Source organism: Eurytemora carolleeae, unplaced genomic scaffold (assembly GCF_000591075.1).
Source record: "Eurytemora carolleeae unplaced genomic scaffold, Eaff_2.0 scaffold1560, whole genome shotgun sequence".
NCBI lineage: Eukaryota > Metazoa > Arthropoda > Copepoda > Calanoida > Temoridae > Eurytemora > Eurytemora carolleeae.
Genome location: NW_019397453.1, coordinates 1 through 22,316, shown reverse-complemented (window position 1 = coordinate 22,316; position 22,316 = coordinate 1). Strand labels below are relative to the sequence as shown.

The 22,316-nt window shown below is 31.4% G+C and overlaps 2 protein-coding genes and 1 long non-coding RNA gene across 6 annotated transcripts; 1 reads left to right on the top strand and 2 right to left on the bottom strand.

Moving 5' to 3' along the window:
• Positions 1 to 5,251: 5,251 nt before the first annotated feature.
• Positions 5,252 to 15,221, bottom strand: LOC111714379 (uncharacterized). 3 transcript variants are annotated; one of them, XM_023489474.1, is made up of 6 exons: positions 15,143 to 15,221; positions 10,425 to 10,720; positions 9,149 to 9,248; positions 7,951 to 7,997; positions 6,882 to 6,928; positions 5,252 to 6,141 (listed from the first exon to the last, which is right to left on the bottom strand). In XM_023489474.1, the coding sequence occupies exons 2-6, from the start codon at positions 10,599 to 10,601 to the stop codon at positions 6,033 to 6,035; spliced, it is 480 nt and encodes a 159-aa protein (XP_023345242.1). In that variant the 5' UTR covers positions 10,602 to 10,720; positions 15,143 to 15,221; the 3' UTR covers positions 5,252 to 6,032. The 3 variants fall into 3 exon arrangements, with proteins under 3 accessions (XP_023345242.1, XP_023345241.1, XP_023345243.1); XM_023489473.1 differs by lacking the exon at positions 15,143 to 15,221 and having other exon boundaries at positions 10,425 to 10,780; XM_023489475.1 differs by lacking the exons at positions 5,252 to 6,141; positions 15,143 to 15,221 and adding an exon at positions 6,614 to 6,692 and having other exon boundaries at positions 10,425 to 10,795.
• A 2,253-nt stretch (positions 15,222 to 17,474) lies between these two features.
• Positions 17,475 to 20,593, top strand: LOC111714376 (uncharacterized). Of its 2 annotated transcripts, none has more exons than XM_023489469.1 (4): positions 17,475 to 17,578; positions 18,569 to 18,758; positions 19,266 to 19,334; positions 20,060 to 20,593. In XM_023489469.1, exons 1-4 carry the CDS (start codon positions 17,489 to 17,491, stop codon positions 20,431 to 20,433), a joined length of 723 nt encoding a protein of 240 aa, XP_023345237.1. In that variant the 5' UTR covers positions 17,475 to 17,488; the 3' UTR covers positions 20,434 to 20,593. The 2 variants fall into 2 exon arrangements, with proteins under 2 accessions (XP_023345237.1, XP_023345238.1); XM_023489470.1 differs by having other exon boundaries at positions 17,475 to 17,588.
• Positions 20,496 to 22,306, bottom strand: LOC111714377 (uncharacterized). The gene is made up of 2 exons (XR_002767963.1): positions 21,300 to 22,306; positions 20,496 to 20,623 (listed from the first exon to the last, which is right to left on the bottom strand). It is a non-coding gene; the product is annotated as an uncharacterized LOC111714377 (long non-coding RNA).
• Between the last annotated feature and the right edge of the window lie 10 nt (positions 22,307 to 22,316).

The window sequence follows — 22,316 nt, the reverse complement described above, 5'->3', positions numbered from 1 at the left end:
TCCATGTTTTACTATAATACTTCAGTCTGTATCAATCCAGATATGACGCTATATATATTCTTAATGTGATTGTAAAGATACACCTAGCTCTAGAATTCCATGTTTTACTATAATACTTCAGTCTGTATCAATCCAGATTTGGCGCTATATATATTCTTCAATGTGATTGCAAAGATACACCTAGCTCTAGAATTCCATGTTTTATTATAATACTTCAGTCTGTATCAATCCAGATATGACGCTATATATATTCTTTAATGTGTATTGTACAGATACAACTCGCTCTAGAACTCCGTGTTTTACAATAATACTTCAGTCTGTATCAATCCAGATATGATATGACGCTATATGTATTCTTCAATGTGTATTGTACAGATACAACTAGCTCTAGAATTCCATGTTTTAATATAATACTTCAGTCTGTATCAATCAAGATATGATGCTATATGTATTCCTTAATGTGTATTGTACAGATACAACTAGCTCTAGAATTCCATGTTTTATTATAATACTTCAGTCTGTATTAATCTTGATACGATGCTATGTATTCCTTAATGTGCATCGTAAAGATACAACTCGCTAGTGCGATCAATAATACTCAATCTGTATATATATATATATAAGTATGTTCAGGTTTACAAATATGGGGTTTAGTACTCTATTTATGACAGTCATACAGGAATATATTTTAATATATTTTAATCGAAATGTACAATGCAATTCAATTTAACTTTAACAATTGCACAGTAATTTTATACAAAATTCAGCGAATAAACCCCAAAAATATTGGCAAATATATCTAAATAAATGTCGTGTTTTAAGGGTTAATAAACATATAAATGAATAAACTTTTACAGTGAGACCCGGCTATGTATGGTTTTGGAATAGGAAGACGACTTTTATTCTCATTCTTCTAAATCGCCCAATGAATACAAGTTGGGCAGTGTCCATATCAGGCCCGTTTCACTTAATTATTTGATTTTCAACCTACCATGGTAGAAACTATTTTCAGCAATTCATGAAAATCTACACATGACATATTGCTTAACTGTCGTCTTCCTATTCCACAGTTTAATCTGTATCACTGTAGGTTTGGCTCTTAATTGATATTCATATCTCTAATTGAAAAATGAGATAGATAGAAAGATAGATGTTACCGCCATTCTATTTCTTTTGGTTCATAATAGACAACAAACACATGAATGAACCCTGATTGGATTAGGCGTTAATGGACTCGGCATACAGGAGTTATACAGGGTGTCCCAAAAAACATGGGAATTCAGTGACGAATTTGATATCGTCTTTGTTATGAATTAGCATTGTAATACCTAATTTCAAAAGCCATAATATTATTATGTCTGCTAAGAGTTTATTTTATGAAAAGGGAAAAAGACTGTAAAGATGTGTCTATAATGTCTCCGCAAGATGAACAGGGAAGACGGACAAGTTTACTCTGTTTGTATACTGCAATTTTCTTATTTTACTAAGTACAACTGTATGCAGTCAAAACATAAACAAACAAATTTTGAACATAGCAGACGAAACTCTTACAGATTACAGCTTTCTCAGTAGGTATCACTCAAAGAATTTTTTGAAAAGACGATATCGAATTCGTCACTGAATTCCCATGTTTATAGATATTATAGATAAGAATTTATAATAAGGCTTAAATATGAATATTAAAAATGAACTCGATTAAATTATGGCAATTTTTTCATGCCCGTAGCTAGGGTGGAGCACATTATCTGAGGCAACGGAGGAGAGAATGAAGAAATGAAAAGAAGGAAACCAAAAGTGAAAGAAAGAAAAAAGGAATAAAATAGGAAATAAATCTATTTTTTGTTTAAGTGTGTGCTTAAGGTAATTTTTTATTCGAATTTTAAAAAAAATTAGTTATTTTCTGAAAAAAAAATATTTGGCAATTTTCATTTAATAATAGGGTTTGACCTAATTTCTTGCACGATACGATTTTATCCTTTTTTCTTCTGTAATAAGTTAATGATTTTTATTTTGGAGAAGAGAGTCACAATATTGAGACAAACTTAATCTACAGAATTTACCTATTCTTTTACTAAACAGAATATCTGTTCTGCTAACAGAGTTTTATGATGAACTAGTTTAGGAACCCAGCTTTGCCTGGAAACTGCAAACTTTCTCTTTAAAGTTAATTACTGGCCATTCGACTTTGAACTTTTAAACCAGGCTTAGAACATTTGCCGTGGTTCTATACTGTGGTCTTCAATCAAAATTGAAGGCAAATCAGTCCAGGGGGAACAGTATGGAAACTCAGCGATGCCCAGATTACTTGAATTATAGTTACTCTAGCCGTTCACCCGCGCTTGGGTTTAAACTACGATTTTAGCTATTTTTTCCATATAAAAGTCAGTTAACAGCATCTTTATGTAAAATATTTATCTTAAATATAATCATATTATAATGATTGTTTAAATTCATTTTTTTTTGTCTTGAAATTCAATTAATTTTAACCTTTTCTTCTCAGGATCAGAAATTTTCAGGTAAAGATGTAGATTTAATTTAGAAATTTTCAACAATTTTCCTGAAGTGAAACAAATGGATAAATAACTGGAATTTTTTAAAAACATTTTTTACCATTTATACTTTTTTCTTATAATGTCATAATTTCCAGCTCATTGTCTCGAAGATAATACGTGCCTCCTTTTGCTTAGGATGGAATTTGGAGGGCGCATGCCCCTACCCCCCCCCCATCCTCGCCAATCAAATTGGCGATCAAATAGACCCAAATCTAGGCATCGATCAAGCGGGTAGGGAGGGGGACTATAGATTCTCCCCATCCCCTTGCAACGTATTACTGCAACTAGGAAGAACTGTTGTAAATATAACGACGACAATCTATACATTAAATATGTTTCTAGTGATATCCGCTCTATCCGTTAGTATTGAATTATAATATAACCGGAGGGTACCAGGGTACCAAATTCCGATTGAGTCGGTCTGCAGATGCTAAATAATTATCAAAGATCACGAAACCTCGACTATACACGCAACTCTTTGAGGTGGAACAAACAGGAGAAAGCGGGCGGAAGAAAAAGAAGAACATTTTCTCTATAGAACATGGCGAGGAATCAGGCGCGTACACAGGGTGGGGGGGGCATCGGGTAGTTGTACTTTTGCCCCACCTTGAGATTTATGCGGCAAAGGTTATAATTAGTTGTGGTGGGAAAAAAAAGAGCTTGCCCTCTGCATATCAATTCAAGGGGTGTTTTCCCCCTTAAAAGATAGTTGAACATTTTCTTGGCGCTGGTGGCTTCACCATTTAATTTCAAATTTTACCTTAGTATTTCCCCTTTATCCAAAATCTCCTCCTCCCCCCAATTTGATAAAGAATTTTAGCTCTTTATGCATTATATGCATTAATTGGAATTGGGAAAGGGATTAATTGGGAAAATAAGAGGACGGAGGACTAATGATCGTCTTTAGGAGACTATTCAGGACTTCAGAGAGTATAATACAGAACAGAAGGAAACATTATGATATATAATCCTTGAATCGGGACTTATACAGTGAACTAATTAATGGGCAGTAGTCTCAGGAGACTGTACTCATGAGGACTTCAAAGATTATAACAGAACTACAGATTGATACGTATAATTGTAAAGTCCTCCAATTGGGACAACAATGGGCTATATAGGGGACATGTGAAAGACAATTGATATAGAATAATAGCAGTTTTAAGGCCAGAGCAAGGAGGGGGGCAAAAAAATTCTGCGCTTCGTGCCGTGCTTCTGGCAGACTAAAATCCTATGTACACGCCTATGAGGAATCTATAGGGAGGAGGGTAGAGATGAGAGGAAGATTCAGGGGGAGGGCATATACCTATATGAAGAATTGAGCTGGTCCCCCTTGAAAATGAGATGCATACGTGCAGCTCTTAAGGTAAAATTGAACCTATCAGGGGGGACTATGTGGGGAATGTGGGATTAGCCGCCCCCGTGAAAAAAGCTGTTTTAATTTTCAGCGCAAAACCGGCGGGGGGGGGATGCTTTATCTGGTGTCACGTGATAAAGTGTCGGGCCTGAAATAATGCCCGGGTACTGTGTTTAGGTCGTAAACATTAAATTAAAAATATCTAATTATAATAAATAGATTCGTTTACATTTTAAACGACTAATCTGTACATAACTTTTGAATGAGCCCGGGATAAAAGTTAATTTATCAATGTTTTTAAATTCTTTGAAAAGAAGACGACATTCGAGACGAAGTATATTGTTTAAAGATATTTTGTGGTATTGCAATATTTAAAAACTTATTTAACTATACGATTACGTTCAGCAGATATTTATCAATGCATCCATAATTTGATATTGAGGGGGGGGGGGGAGTGTCCAATGATCAAGAAGTGACCCTCTGGCCTCTACTTGGACGACCTGGACATTATTTCACGTCCGGACACATGAAACTGACCAATGTACAATTGACTCCTTTCAAACATTTGAATATTTTTAAAAGCCCTAAAATGCTGATCAGATGAACAGATATATCGTGAAAAAACATCTACAGTAAAAAGTAAATCAAATTGTGTAATTTAACTTTACACTAGTGGTTTGCACGCATAAAACTAAAAAATGAAACTTATTCCAAAACAATAACAATTTAAGCTATCCAAAAGAGCAGTTACACATTTGTAATTGTGACAGATTTGATTTAGTATAGGAAAGATTAAGCATAAATTAAGCATTATCCTAAGTTAAAGAGTATATGTTATTAGGTCAAGTAAAAATAATTAGAAAATGCTTTAGGCCAATATTTTTTGCGTCTTGTCACACAAGTTAGGTGGACAATTCTTAGGAGGGATTAAAACAATTAGTAAGGCTAAAAAGGTTAGCGATTTAGCCTGACAGTTCAAATGTGTGGACCAGAGGCAATATAATTTGTTTTAATTTCAGGCGAGATTTCGGGGATACAGATATGTTTTGTGAGAAATTATTTAACTTTGTTCAGAAAGTTGTGCCATGAATAAAAAACATTGAAAATACAAATAAAAGCAAAGGATTGGAAATCTAAAGGTTGGCATAAGATAATCTTCAAATATATATGAATACACTACGAGTATATTTGTTTTCAAATAAAAAAACGAACAAAGCCAGGTTTAAAATTTAAATAGAAGATAAATTCCATTTTTGATCAAGAAAAAGAAGTGAAAAATAAGTAACAATTCAAGTTCACACTTACTACGAATATTTAATAATTGTGTAAAAATAATTACATTTAGAAACATTAATCATATTTATTTGAGATCAATTAATATACGTTTCATAAATCATATTTAAGAATCAACAAAATTCTGCATTTCTATTTACAATTAAGGAACTGAACTGTTTTTATTTAAAGCTGCACATGACGGTAAGATGTAGATCAGCAATGATTATAAATTTTTGGTAACATTATCTAAAATATTGTTGATGATGATGTTTGAGGTATTCAAATATTTATCTTGAAGATCACATGTTGCATTGGATGAATTTATACAAATTTAACAGTCAAAACCTTTTCTACGTGACCTTAAAAAAGATTGGCATGTCTTGAACATTAACGGAACCCTTTGAATCTTTCTTGAATTTAACTAATTGAAATATCCTGGTTTTTTTTGTCTGAGAATTGATCGTAATTTGTCAACAATTATTATCAGTTTCCTAACGAAAGCAACAAAGAAAAAAATGGACAAAATTTACTTATCTTCCTCCTTGCTTTGTTCCTCAAATAAAGGTTTAAAATCTGCTAGGCATCATTATGAACGGAGGGTCCCTTAAAATTATGAACGGAGGGTCCCTTAAAATTAAAGTCCTTTTAATTACAGGTTTACTGCTGTAATTTCACAAGATTAAATTCAACCATGTATATATATGCATTTTTGTGATGTATGGCTTTCCATGTAAGCTTATGTACAGACTTTCAGTACATGAACATATACCGTACATATGTACATTATAAATATCACTGCTGAGTTTAATATTCACTGGTAATTGTGCAGGTTCAACTTGGTTCCTTCCCTATCAGGAAAGTGTGCATAAAAGCGCATGAAGAGCAGTTCTAGGGCGCACAGTCTTCCGGAATATATCATGCTTCTTCGATAAACCATCCAGGATAAATTCATAACCAGGTCTAGACACAACAAGATAAATTGATGACCAGGTCTAGATACAACAAGATAATTTGATAACCAGGTCTAGACACAACAAGATAATTTGATAACCAGGTCTAGATACAACAAGATAAATTGATAACCAGGTCTACATACAACAAGATAAATTGATAACCAGGTCTACATACAACAAGATAAATTGATAAACAGGTCTAGATACAACTAGATAAATTAATAACCAGGTCTAAATATAACAAGATAAATTGATAACCAGTCTAGATATAAAAGAATAAATTGATAACCAGGTCTAGATAAAACAAGATAAATTGATAATCAGGTCTATGTATAACAAGACAAATTGATAACCAGGTCTAGAAATTTAAGGATAAATTGATAACCAGGTCTATATGCAACAGAAGAAATTAATAACTATGTACAGATATAACATGATAACTAGATTAATAACCAGGTCTAGATATAACAAGATAAATAGCTTGATAACCAGGTCTAGAACAAGATAAATAGCTTGATAACCAGGTCTAGAACAAGATAAATAGCTAGATAACCAGGTCTAGATATAACAAGATAAATTGGCTTGATACACAGGTCTAGATATAAAAATAAAAGATTATTATCAAACGGTACAAACCATTAAAAGTCAAGACGATTTAAAACTTTCTCTTATTATTGAAACCAAAAAATATTTGTAAACTAATTAAATAAAAGAGGATCTCAAAGCGAGCTGTGGTTATATATTGACCTGAGAAGTCCTGTGTCAGGATCAAGAGTTGTTTTATCTCCTAATTCCTGAAAACACAACATTTTTTCATTTCAAGGGTTTAAACATGGGAATTATGTAGGGCGTCTTGGATCTCTGTCGCATTTTTCTTCGCATATTATTAAAACTATTTAACGTCAAAAAAATGATTTTGGAAACTCCTCGTTTTGAGATTTATAAAATGTAGGTTTCCATTCTTAAAATGAAATAATATTTATATTTTTCCTTTTACAAATTCTGACCGTCAATTGGGCAAATAGCAATGAAGGTAGACAAAATAGGGAAAAGCCTGTAAAATTAAGACTTACTTTCTAGTCTTTCCTTGATTATCATGTTTATTATGACACCTTGATAAATGTATCTTCATATTTCGGTTGTATAATTCTAAACGCCAAATAAGCATACTTTAAATATTAAAAAAGTGCCACAAGACGAATGAATTGTGTGAGTTCATTCTTTGATTATTATGAAATGAAAAATTTATTTTATCGAAAATGCCAATCTCCTTGAACAAAAAAATTATTATTTAAATTAAAAGTAACATTCTATTCAGAAAAAAACTCATAAGCAATTCAGAAATCGACATATCATAAACGAGTTTTCAATTTTATTGAGAAATTTTAGTCAACAATAGAAACCACTGAATATCGGTTTTTTTTAAAGTTTGTCTTGAGACCAAAGAAAACCTTTTGAAGCCAAGATTAGTTGATGCTTTATTGGAGTTGAATCTTTGCCACTAACTCTAATTTTCTAATCCGTTTATATTTGCAATATCATAGACCTTAGATATTTCAGACATATGAATTCTGATAGATAAAATAATTTAGGTTTGAAAGATCAGGTTGCAAAAATTTACATGGATTAGAAAATTATAGTTTGTGGGAAAAAATCGGTTGCTTTAAATTTCACAACTTTTTGAGTAAGCTCGTTATATTTTATTTCCTACATTCTGTGCAACAAAAAAAAATAAAAAAATAAAAGAATATGCATCACACATAAACTACTATGCTGTACACATTTAATACCATTTTTACAACAAGCTGGTTCTTACCTTACAATGCTGTTCCAATGCTTTCCTGTTCAGTTGTCCTGCTAGAGCTAGACAATAAAATAGTAAATATTAAAGGAACACCAAACGTAATTTCAAGTGACCCATGACTCACATAGGTACCCTTTAAAGATTTGAATAATCATGAATGAAAGAAATACCCTAAATTGTTTATAATTTTTTTTAAGTGAAAATGGTTTTGTTTTAAAATTTATCGAAGCGGGTTTATTCTGTAGAAATAATGAAGAAAATTGTCATTAGTTTGTCTACACATTTAAGATTCTTTGACTCTAAGTAGACTCCATAAAAACTTGGTGCAGTTAAAATTAAATAAAAAGAATATTCTCTTAAAGTTTTTGTTATTAAATTATACATAATATTGTCTCTGACAGAAGATATAAGCCTAAACGAAGAAAAACCAATTGTTCGTTTAACAAACTATTTGAAAAATACTTTAAACTCTATTTTTACACTGTGAGGTTTGGAGGCTGGAGCATCATCAACGCCGAGTTTTAAATATTATATCTTTTTTCAAAGTCAATATTTTGCAGTATTAGAAAAACTAACTTTAAGGGCAAACAATTTCAAAATATTCTAAACTTAGATTTTTGAGTCTCCTTAAAGTCAAAAAAAACTTTGTAATGTTTAAAGGAAATAAAAGGATCCCAACTATTGAAAGGGTACCAGTACACCAATAAACAAATACAATACTATTTGGAATGTTTTTGATAAGAAAAAACAACCGTTACCCCAAAAATATAATTTTTCTTAAAAGATTTGTTCAACAAAAAACTTCTTTGACCTAAGTTTTTCAAAAAAAATAGATCTTCTGATGTTCCCAACTTTGATCTGCAAGGCAGAAATAGAAAGAAAAAAGAATGAAGGAGAAATTTATAAACTTTTAAAAATAAAATTGAGATTTTACAAGATTCGGAGATAATTGAAAAATTGGACTTTTACTGACAAGTTCTGTTATTTTTGATACTTATGTCCAATAAATTCAATTTTTCTGAAAATTCGGGGGGGGGGGGCTTTTCTAAATAATGAAAAGATATGAAAGTCCCGATAAGACCTTTTAACTACTTCAGAGATCAGATTTAATGAAAAGCGAGAAGTAGCTGAACTACTCTTGTGAGCCGGTTCAAGCTAAAGATATGTGGTTGAACGTTTAAGCGGTTCAACCAAGTCTCAGCAGTTTTACCTATATTATATCCTCCTGGAGGTTTGGCAATAAACCTCTCTCCGACCTCAACCATCAGGTTTATACAATCTTCTATATCCTCCTCAGCCAGGCTAAATATCTAGGATATCATTATACTATATATATCCAATATATCAGGTTTATACAATCTTCTACATCCTCCTCAGCCAGGCTAAATATCTAGGATATCATTATTCTATATATATCCTATATATCAGGTTTATACAATCTTCTATATCCTTCTCAGTCAGGTTAAATATCTAGGATATCATTATTCTATATATATCCTATATATCAGGTTTATACAATCCTCTATATCCTTCTCAGCCAGGCTAAATATCTAGGATATCATTCATCTTGTATTAAGGACCGTCAAGGTTGCCAAATATATGTCGTATTTATTAATTTTGAAAATTCATGTATAATACCAGAATAATCCGCAAAAATGAATAAAAATGGTGAATTTCAGAGCAACTGATAAGCTAAAATTGTTAAGGAAATGGGGCGAAAAACGCTCTTAAAAGCAGATTATCTTAAAAAGGAACTGATTACTCACCTCAAGTCTAATTCTAACTACTATACTATACTAACTATATCTTTGTGATGTTAATATGAATTCTGTTAGATCAAATACTCAAAGTTTAACAAATCAAATATTTACACCATCATGTTGTGAAGATAAAGTGACTGGAGAATTTGAGTGAGAGGCTAATGATCAGTTTCTTAAATGTTTTTACAAAAATCAAACAATTTAAGATTCAAAGCCAATACTCTTAATTAGAAATCATATTTTTTAAGTCATGAAAATCGTAAAAAAAACTTTCTTCAAAACTTGAAAATCATTTTTTAAACTATTGCATTTATGCTAAATTTTAATTCAGGAAAATGTGAAATTTAATTAAATGAAAGATTGTGAGTCCAGATTATTTAAATGAAACTAATTGTAGAACTTTGTATGTTTGGTTGAATTCAGGTTTTCTCATACTTTAATGTGTTAATGTTTGAAAACTTCCAAATAGTTTCTTAACATTTTTTTTGAGAGTTATTCAATGGAATGGGGGTATATTTTTTGTTATCTCAAATAAAAAAGCCATTCCTCTTTGGGAGACCCCCCCCCCCGCCGACTTTTCAATGGTATTTTTTTCGCCTATGTAAATTTACGAAATTTATTTGGGTTGTTTCATAAAAACGATAAACTAATGTCCCATGTTCTTTTTTCCCCGAGGTAATTTTGATTAAGAAAAAATATGATTTGCGAATAAAAGTTCTCAATTACCTTATTGCAAATTATCACATAGTCAAGCCACTGCTCAAACTTCTTTTTGAGGTCAATATTTGTGCTCTTGTTGTTATCCAGCTTTATCCTCAGGAACTCACGGAACGCGTCCAACACTTCCGGATCTTCCAATGTAGCGTTTAAATCTGTGACGCTCACACCTTTCAAATCCGCCATTTTGAATTTGTACTGTACAGTGTACACCACTGTAAACTTGTTTTTTTTCACTCTAGTTCACATTTTGACTGGTCTTCAACAGTTGTTGTTGTTCTAACTGCTTTTCTACATCATGTTTTCTGAATGTGAAGAAATATTTGTTGATATGCATTCGTTGAAATTTGAAATATTTGAAATATTAAATATTGCGGATTTATGTGAATTCTTATCAGGGATTAGTCAGTTTCAAGATTTCAAAATATGTTTAGTTTAATCATGTTATCTTGGAATATTCGTGTTTACTTCTATACATGACAGAATTATCAGGCAGTGGGTGCATCAGCTGTTCAGGCACTACTACTGCCTGTATATACAGGTATATATATGTATATAGAAAACAGGATAGATAGATAGATATTGTATAACACCGGCTGAGCTTAAATCAGGGAATATAAGACAATATAATATACAGATACAGAGAAAATTAGAAAATCAGTGGCGGCTTTGGAAATTTGGGGGATTTCCTCCCCCCCCCTCTTTTAAAAAATCAGACACAATCATAGGAAGAAAGAAGCTTTTGGCTCCCCTCCTTAAAGAACGTTCACGAAAAACGAAAGGGGGTATAGGCTAACGTCGCAAATCGAATTCGATGGTGATCGCTACTAATCTTATTTCTATCTGTTACGTCTGAAAGGAGAAAATGGTTAAACACGACTCATACCGAAGAAGGTTAGTGTCCATACAAAGTCACGGAATTGCAATATTCTTCACAGATCATAAATAATTTTATATTTAATTTCAAATTTAACGGAATTAATTACGATCTGAGTGGAATAATGCAATTTTGTGAATTTTTATGGACGCTACGTTCTTCGATAGGAGTTGCTCCTATGTAACTGCAGATATAAATAAGATTAGTAGCAATCACCATCGAATTCGATTCGACGTTAGCCTATACCACCTTTCATTTTCCACTAAACACTCCCTTTAAATAAGATTTTTTATAATGAATTTTAAAAAAATCATAATCAGATGTATTAAAATAATATGTAGTTATCAAAATGTTAGTTTCCTAAAAAAATGTTCTTGATTATCAGACATGACAAAACTTTTGTATTTGAGTCCAGGAATCCAACAAAAAAATGTCTTCCTATTGTTAGGGCTGGGCACGTTTAAACTTTTTCAAACCGTGTCATTATCGGTGAGTTCCAACCGTTTTTAAGAAAAAATCTCAGGTAGCTGTTAGTTTTAAAGGTTAATTGTTTCGTTCGTCAACGGTATTTTCAAGTTTTTAAAAGTTAGCGTTAGTTAACGATCTCAATTTTATTAACAATGTTAACGGAAAATTTTCAACCACTATTAATGGCTCCAGCCATTAATGGTACCATTAATACAGAATTAACGGCGTTAACAGCCTGAAGCGTCAAAAAAATTGTTAACGGTAAAAGAAATCGTTAAAAGCACAACCGTTAACAGTCTATTATAGTATAAATGGCGCAAAGCACCGAAAAATAAATTTTGTTTATGGTTCATGAAATCGTTAATGGTTTTGAACACAGAAGATGATATTTAAAAAAATACGTTAAGAACTTTTTTTTTACAAGTTTCATGCAATTAATTAGCAGAAAAAATAAATTCACCATTAAAAAAATCCGTTTTGGTTTTCTTTTCAACCGTAAATTTTTTTCAAAAACGGCTAATCCGTTTCGTAAATGATTTAAAAATTGACGGTTTTTGCCGTTCGTTAATGAACTCTTCCATTAATTTTCGAAAACCTACGTTACATTAACGTAACTTTGTCCAGTTCTACCTGGTATATTTAGTTTTAAAATAATATTATGCCAAACTATAATATGGGCGGAGTAAACAGACTAGACAGAGTTAGAGTGACAATAACATACTTCAAACATATTATTAATATATTATTATTATGTATAGTATAATATATTGCATGAATAATGATAAATGATTATATGTAATTATTCTAAGGGGAAAATACTAATAAACCATTATGCAAGAAAAATTACAGGACTTCATATTTTTTAAGAATTAATTCGAAATGAGTTTCAAAGATTTGGGAAGAAAAGTAAAAAATTAAACATTTTATCAATTCTTAATATACTTACATGAGACAGAATTTAAGAAAACAGCACACTAATAGTATTTACATGTATACTACATGCTAGTTAACATGGATATTGGATACTAATAAACATTAGGAAACATGGATATTGGATACCAGTTAACATTGATATTGAATACTAGTAAACAATGATGTTGGATAATAATAAACATGGATATGGGATACTAGTAAACATAAGGGAACATGGATATTGGATACTAGCAAACATGGATATTGGATACTAGTAAACATGGATATTGGATACTAATATACATTGATATTGGATAAAAGGGAAAATGGATATTGGATACCAGTTAACATTGATATTGGATACTAGTAAACATGGATATTGGATACTAATATACATTGATATTGGATAATAGTAAACATGGATATGGGATACTAGTAAACATAAGGGAACATGGATATTGGATACTAGTAAACGTGGATATTGGATACTAATATACATTGATATTGGATAATAGGGAACATGGATATTGGATCATAAGGGAACATGGATATTGGATACTAGTAAACGTGGATATTGGATACTAATATACATTGATATTGGATAATAGGGAACATGGATATTGGATACCAGTTAACATTGATATTGGATACTAGTAAACATGGATATTGGATACTAATATACATTGATATTGGATACCAGTTAACATTGATATTGGATACCAGTTAACATTGATATTGAATACTAGTAAACATTGATATTGGATACTAGTAAACATAGATATGGGATACTAGTATAAATAAGGGAACATGGATATTGGATACTAGTAAACATGGATATTGGGTACTAATATACATTGATATTGGATAATAGGGAACATGGATATTGGATACCAGTTAACATGGATATTGAATACTAGTAAACATTGATATTGGATACTAATATACATTGATATTGGATAATAGTAAACATAGATATCGGATACTAGTATAATATATGAATACCACCCCGCAGTCATGCTATTTTGTAGTGTACAACAAAGTATGACTGTACCATCGATCAGTTGTATAATCTAAAGATAGAGATGCATCTCAAATGGATGCTAAAGCTTATTTAATACTAATCTAATAAGAAAGAAATCTAACTAAAATGAGTACATGTGTACATGTGTAGTGTGTACATGTGTAATGTATAAGTATGTAATGTGTACATGTGTAATGTGTACATGTGCAATGTGTACATGTGCAAAGTGTACATGTGCAAAGTGTACATGTGCAATGTGTACATGTGCAATGTGTACATGTGCAAAGTGTACATGTGTAATGTGTACATGTGCAATGTGTACATGTGCAATGTGTACAAGTGTAATGTGTACAAGTGTAATGTGTACAAGTGTAATGAGTACATGTGTAATGTGAACAAGTGTAATGGGTACATGTGTAATTAGAACATGTGTAATGTGTAATGTGTACATGTGTACATGTGTACATGTGTAGTGCAGAACAGGTTATCACGAACTGGAGAGTGGACCATGGAGGTTGTTTACATTCTTGAAAATTGTTGAATCTGCATAAATAGAGGATATTCCTTAGTTTACATAATATCGATCCAAACCTTTCATTCAGACTCCAGCCACTTAAACTACATACAGTGGGATTTAAAGGGTAAAATCTCTAAAAATGCATCTATGTAAAGGAATTTAAATCGAGTATTAAAAGTAATGCAATTTCATTCAAAACTTGGACTTGAAAAAATTCTTAATATATTTTAAAAAAGAGAATATCGATAAACTTTTAAAGTCAGATTACATTTTTTACTTTTATAGGCCTAATCTAATCATTAATTGGTCAATAGTCATGGGGTACAAGCACTTAAGATCATAAATTAAGTGCTGTAATAGCTTTCCGATTTTTTCTTCAGTTTTTTTAGAAGCTGCTTTGCTTTTTTACAACTTAAAAAAACTTCCTTCTTATTATATCTTGATGAATACTTAAGATACAAGATTATTTGGGTCTGTCCTAGAGAACGATTTTTGGATCCCCCCCCCTCATTTTGATGTAACCTAACCCTAAATAAATTATTTATTAATTGAAAATTGTTGAAAAAGTGGTTATGTACAAAATTGATAGGAGGGGGTCCAAAAATCGTTCTCTAGGAATATACCAAAGTATTGGAAAAAACGAAAAATAAGTAATACAACAGAGATATATAGGAGTCCTTAACATAGGTACTTGAAGTCCTAAACATAGATACATAGGTTTTTTAAGCATAGATAAAGAGGAGACCTNGTACAAAATTGAAAGGGGGGGGAGTCCAAAAATCGCTCTCTAGGAAATTACCGATTATTCGATTTAATATATTAACCTTAATTTTTTAACTTAAATCTTTTTATTCTTATAAGGTACATACATTTCATGTACATTTTTTTAATGAAGAGGGCGGGGAACCAAAACTCCTTCCCTAGGAAATTACCTTTCACCCGCACTTAAAAGCTCGATGAATGGAGTGGAGTCTCTTATATATTTAAATACTTATTTTTTGCCATGATGGCATACCCGTGGAACCTGTATCACAACTCACATTCACCTTGTGAATAACATCTGCAAAATAAATACGTGCGTACAAGTGTACTGAATTTATTTGAAAGTTACTTCAGTTTCATTGTGCTCAATAAACTCGCATAGATAGGGTACAACAAGGAGAATTGAATACAAGGAGGGGGCGATAAGGTTTCCATACACTTTTCTGTGACGTTTTTGGACTGCTGAAGAACTAGTATTTGCGTATCAACAATAATAAAGATTGTAAGCAATAACACAAATGATAAACAGACATCTGGCGCATCTCTGGCGTTAGAATTTAGATGAAGATTCACCGTATACTAACATTACATTAGAGCTTGTTCAAAGAATTGTAACTACTGAGGATCGTCATGATAGACGTGAAACATTATGTTAAGTATAATTCTTTTTTTAATAAAAATGTGAAGTTAAAAACTGATATATATATCCATAGACACAGGGTTTCGTCCTATTAGGACTCATCAGTATGGCTCTATTCATCAGATTTGATTTTGCAGTTGACGGGGCTTGAACCATGAATCTTTAGATTATGAATACTGCTCCATCAAATCCTGATGATTGGGTAGTGAAATAGAGACCAGAGAGCTCAACCAACAATATATATATCCAATATCCAAAAATAACAAAAATTAAGATTATTCTTTCAAACAAGAATTATATCTTAATTGTCAAATCAAGCATTTATCTACATAATAAAAGCTCTTCGCTAATATAGATTTATGTATTATTATATTAAGTATGTATTATATACATTTATTGTATAATTTATGTATAATTATTAGCTTACAGCTGACCAAACGGCTGGACCAAAATGACTGAATTTTATTTTGGAAACCCATTCGAAACCTGTGAGTTAAAAAAAGGCTAAAATATTCAATTTTTTTTTTCAAAAATCGAAATTTTTTTCAAAATTCGATTTTTTTAAACCCACGGGCAACACTGGGCACTTCAGCTAGCGCTTTTATAAATCATAAACGGATATTTTAGCTCTTAATGAAAAAAAACACCACTTATTTGACACTCCTGGCATACAATTTGTTTTTATAACCCAAATGAAAAGTTTTATTTAAAGTACAACTACAGTTAAGGAAATAAAAATTTAGAAAAATGTACAGGCCAAACTGTAGCTCTAGGCCAAAGAGACAATATATTGAAAAATGTGTTCCTAAACAACTTATTAGTTTACTGTAGCATTTGTGTTACCTTTTTCTTCGGCGTTATTAAATAGTTTTTAATAAACCGATTCTTAAAATGTAACCTCCAAGATGAACAATCTGGGAGAATTTAAAAGATCGAGTTTGCGCATTTACTTAGCAATTATGCACCGTAAAAACGTCTTAATGAATCTTAAAATTTTTCTCTATAAAACTGCACTCTCAACTCAACCACCATCATGCCTAGCAAGTCACTCCCTTTCAGTAACCATAAAAAGCCTAAATGTTTAAAAATCGGATATTAACGATAATAACAATGCCCAACTCTATTTTCCTCTAATTTTTTAATATTTGAGAAATTAAAGGAGGGAAAAGCAAACTAGATGTTGTAGGTCGTATCATGATTGGTTGTATTAATTTCTTTTGAAATAACTTTGTTTAATTTGATTTTGAAAGCTATACTTTTTTTAAACTGCTGTTATTATGCATTTATAATATGTGTTTAAAGACAAAAACAAAGATAAATTTACAAATTTATGCAAGCTCTTAAATGCGCATTGTCTTGTTATAATTTTGGAAACTTTAAATGCGTATAAGTTATCAAGTGACCGATATTTTAAGGGAGAGAAGGGGGGGGGGTACTTAATCTTCCAGTAGTGTTGAGGGAGGGTAAAGGGGGGGGGTTGATTTGAATTTCTTGGATTTAGCACAATAAGAATATTTAGTTATCTCTCACCATTTTAACGGGTTCAATGTTAAAGAACTAAACACCTGCCTCAAAGTATAGTTTTCTAGTCCCTACTATTTTGCAACCTGGTATAATTTACCTAAGTCATATGCAGTGATAATCAAAAAACTCTGGAATAGTCGAAGTCGACTTTTAGACTCAATTTATGACTTTCAATATAGTAAATTGAACATGAGATGATGATGCAATGCACATCAACTTTGCAGTGGAAATAACCCCATTTCACTTAATAGCTGATATAAATAACTTACTATAGTTAAGTTATTAGGTTAAGTTATTTCAAATATTGATATTCTTAGTTTATTAAAAATGTCCTTTTAACTCAGAAATTAAAATGTGGGGTATTTATGGAACATCAAGGGAAGATGAGAATATTGTTAAAATCCAGAGTACAATAGGTTCTCAACTTGGTAACAATAAACAGGTAAAACAAGGTAAATAAAGAAATGGAGTCTTTGCCACAAACTCAAATTTTCTAAGCCATTTATCTTTGCAATCTGATGATGTAAACATTTAATATTTCTAACTTATATGATTTGGTCTAACAAGAACTCATAGTTTGAAATATATAAGATCATACAACATTGGATTGGAAAGATATAGAAATTAGAAAATCAGAGTTTGTGACGAAGACTCCATTCCTTTAATCATCATTAAAGGAAAAGTTTACCTAGTTTACCTATTTGAAAATATACATAATATCTTGGCTTTTGATTTAAGAAAACAGCTAAGCAAAGAACCAGTCATATGAAGTCCCTGAGGCCCAGAATCATTTCTGTGATAAAAATTAATATTTTTTCTGTAAAATTCATAAAGTTACTGGTAGGTTTGTAGAGAATATAGTAACTGATCCAGTCACCACTCACCAGTCAATCTTGCATATAAATATACTATTTTTTTCTCGCAGGCACACTTGTAAAACTCGTAATTATGACAAAATTCCTAATCTAAACAGCACTTCAGCATAGTTTTAAAATTGTTTAACCATCCTTTTTATCATAAAACTAATTTTTCAATCAAGTCCTAATGAACAATTAGTTACAACTCAACACCTCAGAAGACACCTTTGAATGGCATCCTTAATTGAAGTTTATTTAAAGCCCATCTTGCATATAAATATACAATTTTTCTTCTAAAATTCTTAATTACGACCAGAATACTTAGTTAAACGGTACTTCAGCATAGTTTTTAAATTTTTAAACGTTCTCTTTAATAAAAAACAAGCTTTAAATCTTTTTTTATATAAAAGCTTACAGTGGAGGGTCAGCCCCGTTAAATTTTATAGATTTAACAAAGCTTAATTTTACATTTTTATTTTTAAAACGGTTGTAATGTTCCCTTTTATAAAGAATAAAAAATGTTCTTACAGCAATTAATCCATTATAAAATATCAACTAATTTTAAATGTATTCAGTTGTTCAAAGATGGCGGAGCCGGAGAAATTGCCTTGAAACGAATGCATGATTTGGCTCGCCTGGAATATATCGAGGATAGAACTAAGGCGGTGCATGAAGGTCATTTGGGCCTTCAATTACAAGGTCAACAGGGCCTTCAAGCACAAGGTCAAGCAGAGGCAGAGGAGAACGCAAAAATACAAGATATAGGTCAGAAATACTTTGTGTTAAAGGGACTCATACCGTCAAATTTCTGTAAGTGATTGATAATTAACATTGGACACGTTCGAATTTTGTAAGCAGTTTGTTAACTGATGTACGTTAATATAAAAAATCGACCGTTACCAACTTTTCAGTAAGCCATTCGTTCTTAGCTCAGTTCTGAATGATTCGTGATCGTTAACGTCAATTTTCCAAAACTTACCGTTCGTTAAGAAAACATTGCCCAGCCTTTCATATTATTCATTATTTGAAGTTAGGCAGACAAAGAAGCTAATTTTTAAAGGTGTGTCTGAGGATCAAAATAATCGAAAAGTCTAATTAATTTTTGTAAATTTCGTAAACTTTATTAATATTTTTTGTTTAATTTTAATTCATTAAATAGTATAAGTTATTTTAAAAAGATCTATTCTAAAATTTAGCACATTGTGCTGGCAGTTGGCACATGTATTGAAGTCGGCTGTATGGAGAAAATATCATTTATATATTTTTCTTTAGTTAAAGCTGTGAGAGTTGTAGAAACTCTGCACAATGATGGAGTTCGATGGAGCCCAGAAAGTGACAAAGGAATGAATATCAGAAAAAAAACAAAATTTAAAAATCTAAATCTTAAACTATCAGGGACAAGTAAAGGGACTAGTAAAGATTGGCCAAACCTTTAAAAATAATATTTTCGTACTGTTCAGCGTCTAATTAAGAAAAGACAATATGATTTTTAGGTTTTAACTTTTGGGGGATTAACTAAGAAGAATAAGTCCTAATAACAGGGAGGATAAGAAATTTATAGTCGCTCTAGAGGGAGGATAAGAAACTATCCTCCCTCTGAAATTCAAGTTGCTCAACAAATGTCAGTAAAACTAAGATCAGTTATTTCGTTGATCGGGAGAATAAAATCACAAAATCAAACTTATTTCACCTTTTTTTTAACAACCTAGAAATGTTACCATGAATAAACATTTAAAAACATGAAATCAGCAATTTTCTATTCCTGTCATATCAGTCAACGGTATAAATTCTTTAAATTAAAAAAACATTGAAGGGACTAAATACGTGATTTTAAACGACTCCCCATTTATAGAGTGGCATATTCGATTCACTACGATAGCCTTGACAGAATGAAACGCTTCTCAAGTGTGAAAATTGATTGTACATTTGACAATATTGATTAGTCAAGGGTTCAAAGGCACTGTTGGGATTCGACCATGTCCCTGAGGGTAGCTGAGGGTCAATGGAAATTATAACAAAAGTCTCTTAAACTCAAATGCATATTTGAAAGTTTCTGGTGTTAACAGGGTATGAATTGAGAAGAAGACGACCTTACCAGACTGAAACATCGAAAATAAATGTTTTGAATGGTTCTATCACATGCACTACACTGGTTGATGATGATAAAATAGATAAAGATGAATTAGAAACAGCTGACATTGACCTAATATCAACTGATGCAGAATCAGCTGAAAAATCCGCAAAATTGAAATCAACAGACGGTGATATTGCTAAACCAGACGAAACTGATCTTGAAGATCAACAAATTCCAAATCATCTTCTTGGAAAAGGTGAAAACGGTTCCAATTCATCAATTTTAAAATCTAGCTTCGATCTGGCAGCAAATGCAGTTACAAAATTGTTAAATCAAGTTTGGAGGCTCAAAAATGTGTTTACATAGTATAGTATATCGAACAGGCATTTATTTTCATATTTTGATAATCTATTCAAATTATTTTCATGCATGATTTTAGAATGTCTATTTACGCATGTAATACATAAAAAAAACTATTTTAACAATTTTGTTATTGTTTCTGATGAAAATAAATTTGTTTAAACCATGCTGGAATCTTCACTTTCTGAGCTGCTACCTAAAATAATAAAGAAAAAACTATTATTAGGAAATTTATAGCTTTGGGTGGTTAAGATGCAACCAATAGTAATTCACAGTTAAGTCCTGTTCATTTTAGAAACCGCACCGACATCGATCTTACCAGCTAGAGCTAGCTGTACAGTACACATACAGAATATATTAGGCAAAAGCGGGACGGTACACCAAATGAACCAACCCCTTCTAGAGAAGTTCTTGTAATTTATATACCATAAAATTTGGCTTGTTCCTGTCTTGGTTTGTTTTATCCAATAAACGCCAAAACTGCTAAACCGATCGGGCCCAATTTTTATTCATTATTCCAAGAAAAGTTTAGTACATCCATGAAAACGAAAAAGTCCAATTTTAAAAAATTATATTTTTACAATTTTGCGCAATCCATATTTTACATCAACGTTTTTTAAATATGTATTAGTAGAATAGATGATCAGGACACACAATGAGCTAGACAGAAAAGAAGTTAAAATTTATTCGACTTAGAGACCTTGTAGCTCTTTTAGTTTTGATTTTATGCACGAGTTTTAGAAATACAAATTTATTCGTTTACATTTTAGAAATTCAAACATATTTATAGCTCGTCATAAAAAGGAGTTTTGATCAAAAAAATATAAGATACAAATCTGACGTGAAACTTATGAAGTGAACTTGTTTTTTACCTGATAATACTATTGTAGAACTGCTGGAATCCAGGAAAACGTTGTCATCGTCATCTTTGAAATCAAGGTCATATTCTTCATGATCCTTATAATCAGGAACATCATGTGCATCATCCAGTGCATCTTCATAATCTAGTTCTTCTTGATCATGACGACCATCTCTATATTTAGACGAGGGCATTGTTTTATTTAAGTTCTCTGCCGAATGGTATTCTCTCTGAAAAATGATTACGTTATGGTATTCTCGCTGAAAAATGGTTACGTTATGGTATTATCTCTAAAAAATGATTACGCTATGGTATTCTCTCTGAAAAATGATTACATTATGATATTCTCTCTGAAAAATAATTACATTATGGTATTCTCTCTGAAAACTGATTATGTTATGGTATTCTCTCTAAAAAATGATTACGGTATGGTATTCTCTCTGAAAAATGATTACGCTAGGGTATTCTCTCTGAAAAATGATTTCATTATGGTATTCTCTCTGAAAAATGATTACGATACCTTTGTCTTAGCAAAACTATTTTTTATTTGAAATTTGATAATTTTTATCGCGGTTCTCTGTAAGGTACAAAAGTTGAGGCACTTTAAGTCTTCTGATTAGAAAAGCGTCGATGTTTTGTCATTGCAGATCCAATAAACGACTCTAACAGGGTTATCGTTGTGAATGAGACAATTAACACTCTATATTTAGAGTCTACAGTCCCTTTCAGGCTCTGCACCGTTTTGAAAGGACCGTGAATATTATTTTTAAAACCTTTCATTGAATATTTACAATCCATGAGTTCTCTTTGAAAACTATAAACCTTTGACACATGATTTAAATCCTAAACAAAGTTTGGTCAGTTCTCTTAATTCTCTTTAACATTTCATAGTGAGATGAGTCACAGAGTATATCTGTATTCTTCACCTGTCTAATATATATCTGTATTCTTCACCTGTCTAATATATCTGTATTCTTCACCTGTCTAATATATCTGTATTCTTCACCTGTCTAATATATCTGTATTCTTC

Bases quoted from the DNA above. Each gene is read 5' to 3' on its own strand.
- LOC111714379 (XM_023489474.1), bottom strand. From the start codon at position 10,601: ATGGCGGATTTGAAAGGTGTGAGCGTCACAGATTTAAACGCTACATTG. The intron at 9,249-10,424 runs GTAATTGAGAAC...ATGATATCCTAG, and splicing joins ATGTGATAATTTGCAATAAG to ATATTTAGCCTGGCTGAGGA. The intron at 6,929-7,950 runs GTAAGAACCAGC...TTGTGTTTTCAG, and splicing joins CATTGGAACAGCATTGTAAG to GAATTAGGAGATAAAACAAC.
- LOC111714376 (XM_023489469.1), top strand. From the start codon at position 17,489: ATGTGGGGTATTTATGGAACATCAAGGGAAGATGAGAATATTGTTAAA. The intron at 17,579-18,568 runs GTAAAACAAGGT...AAATGTATTCAG, and splicing joins AACTTGGTAACAATAAACAG to TTGTTCAAAGATGGCGGAGC. The intron at 18,759-19,265 runs GTCAGAAATACT...ATTTTTCTTTAG, and splicing joins CGCAAAAATACAAGATATAG to TTAAAGCTGTGAGAGTTGTA.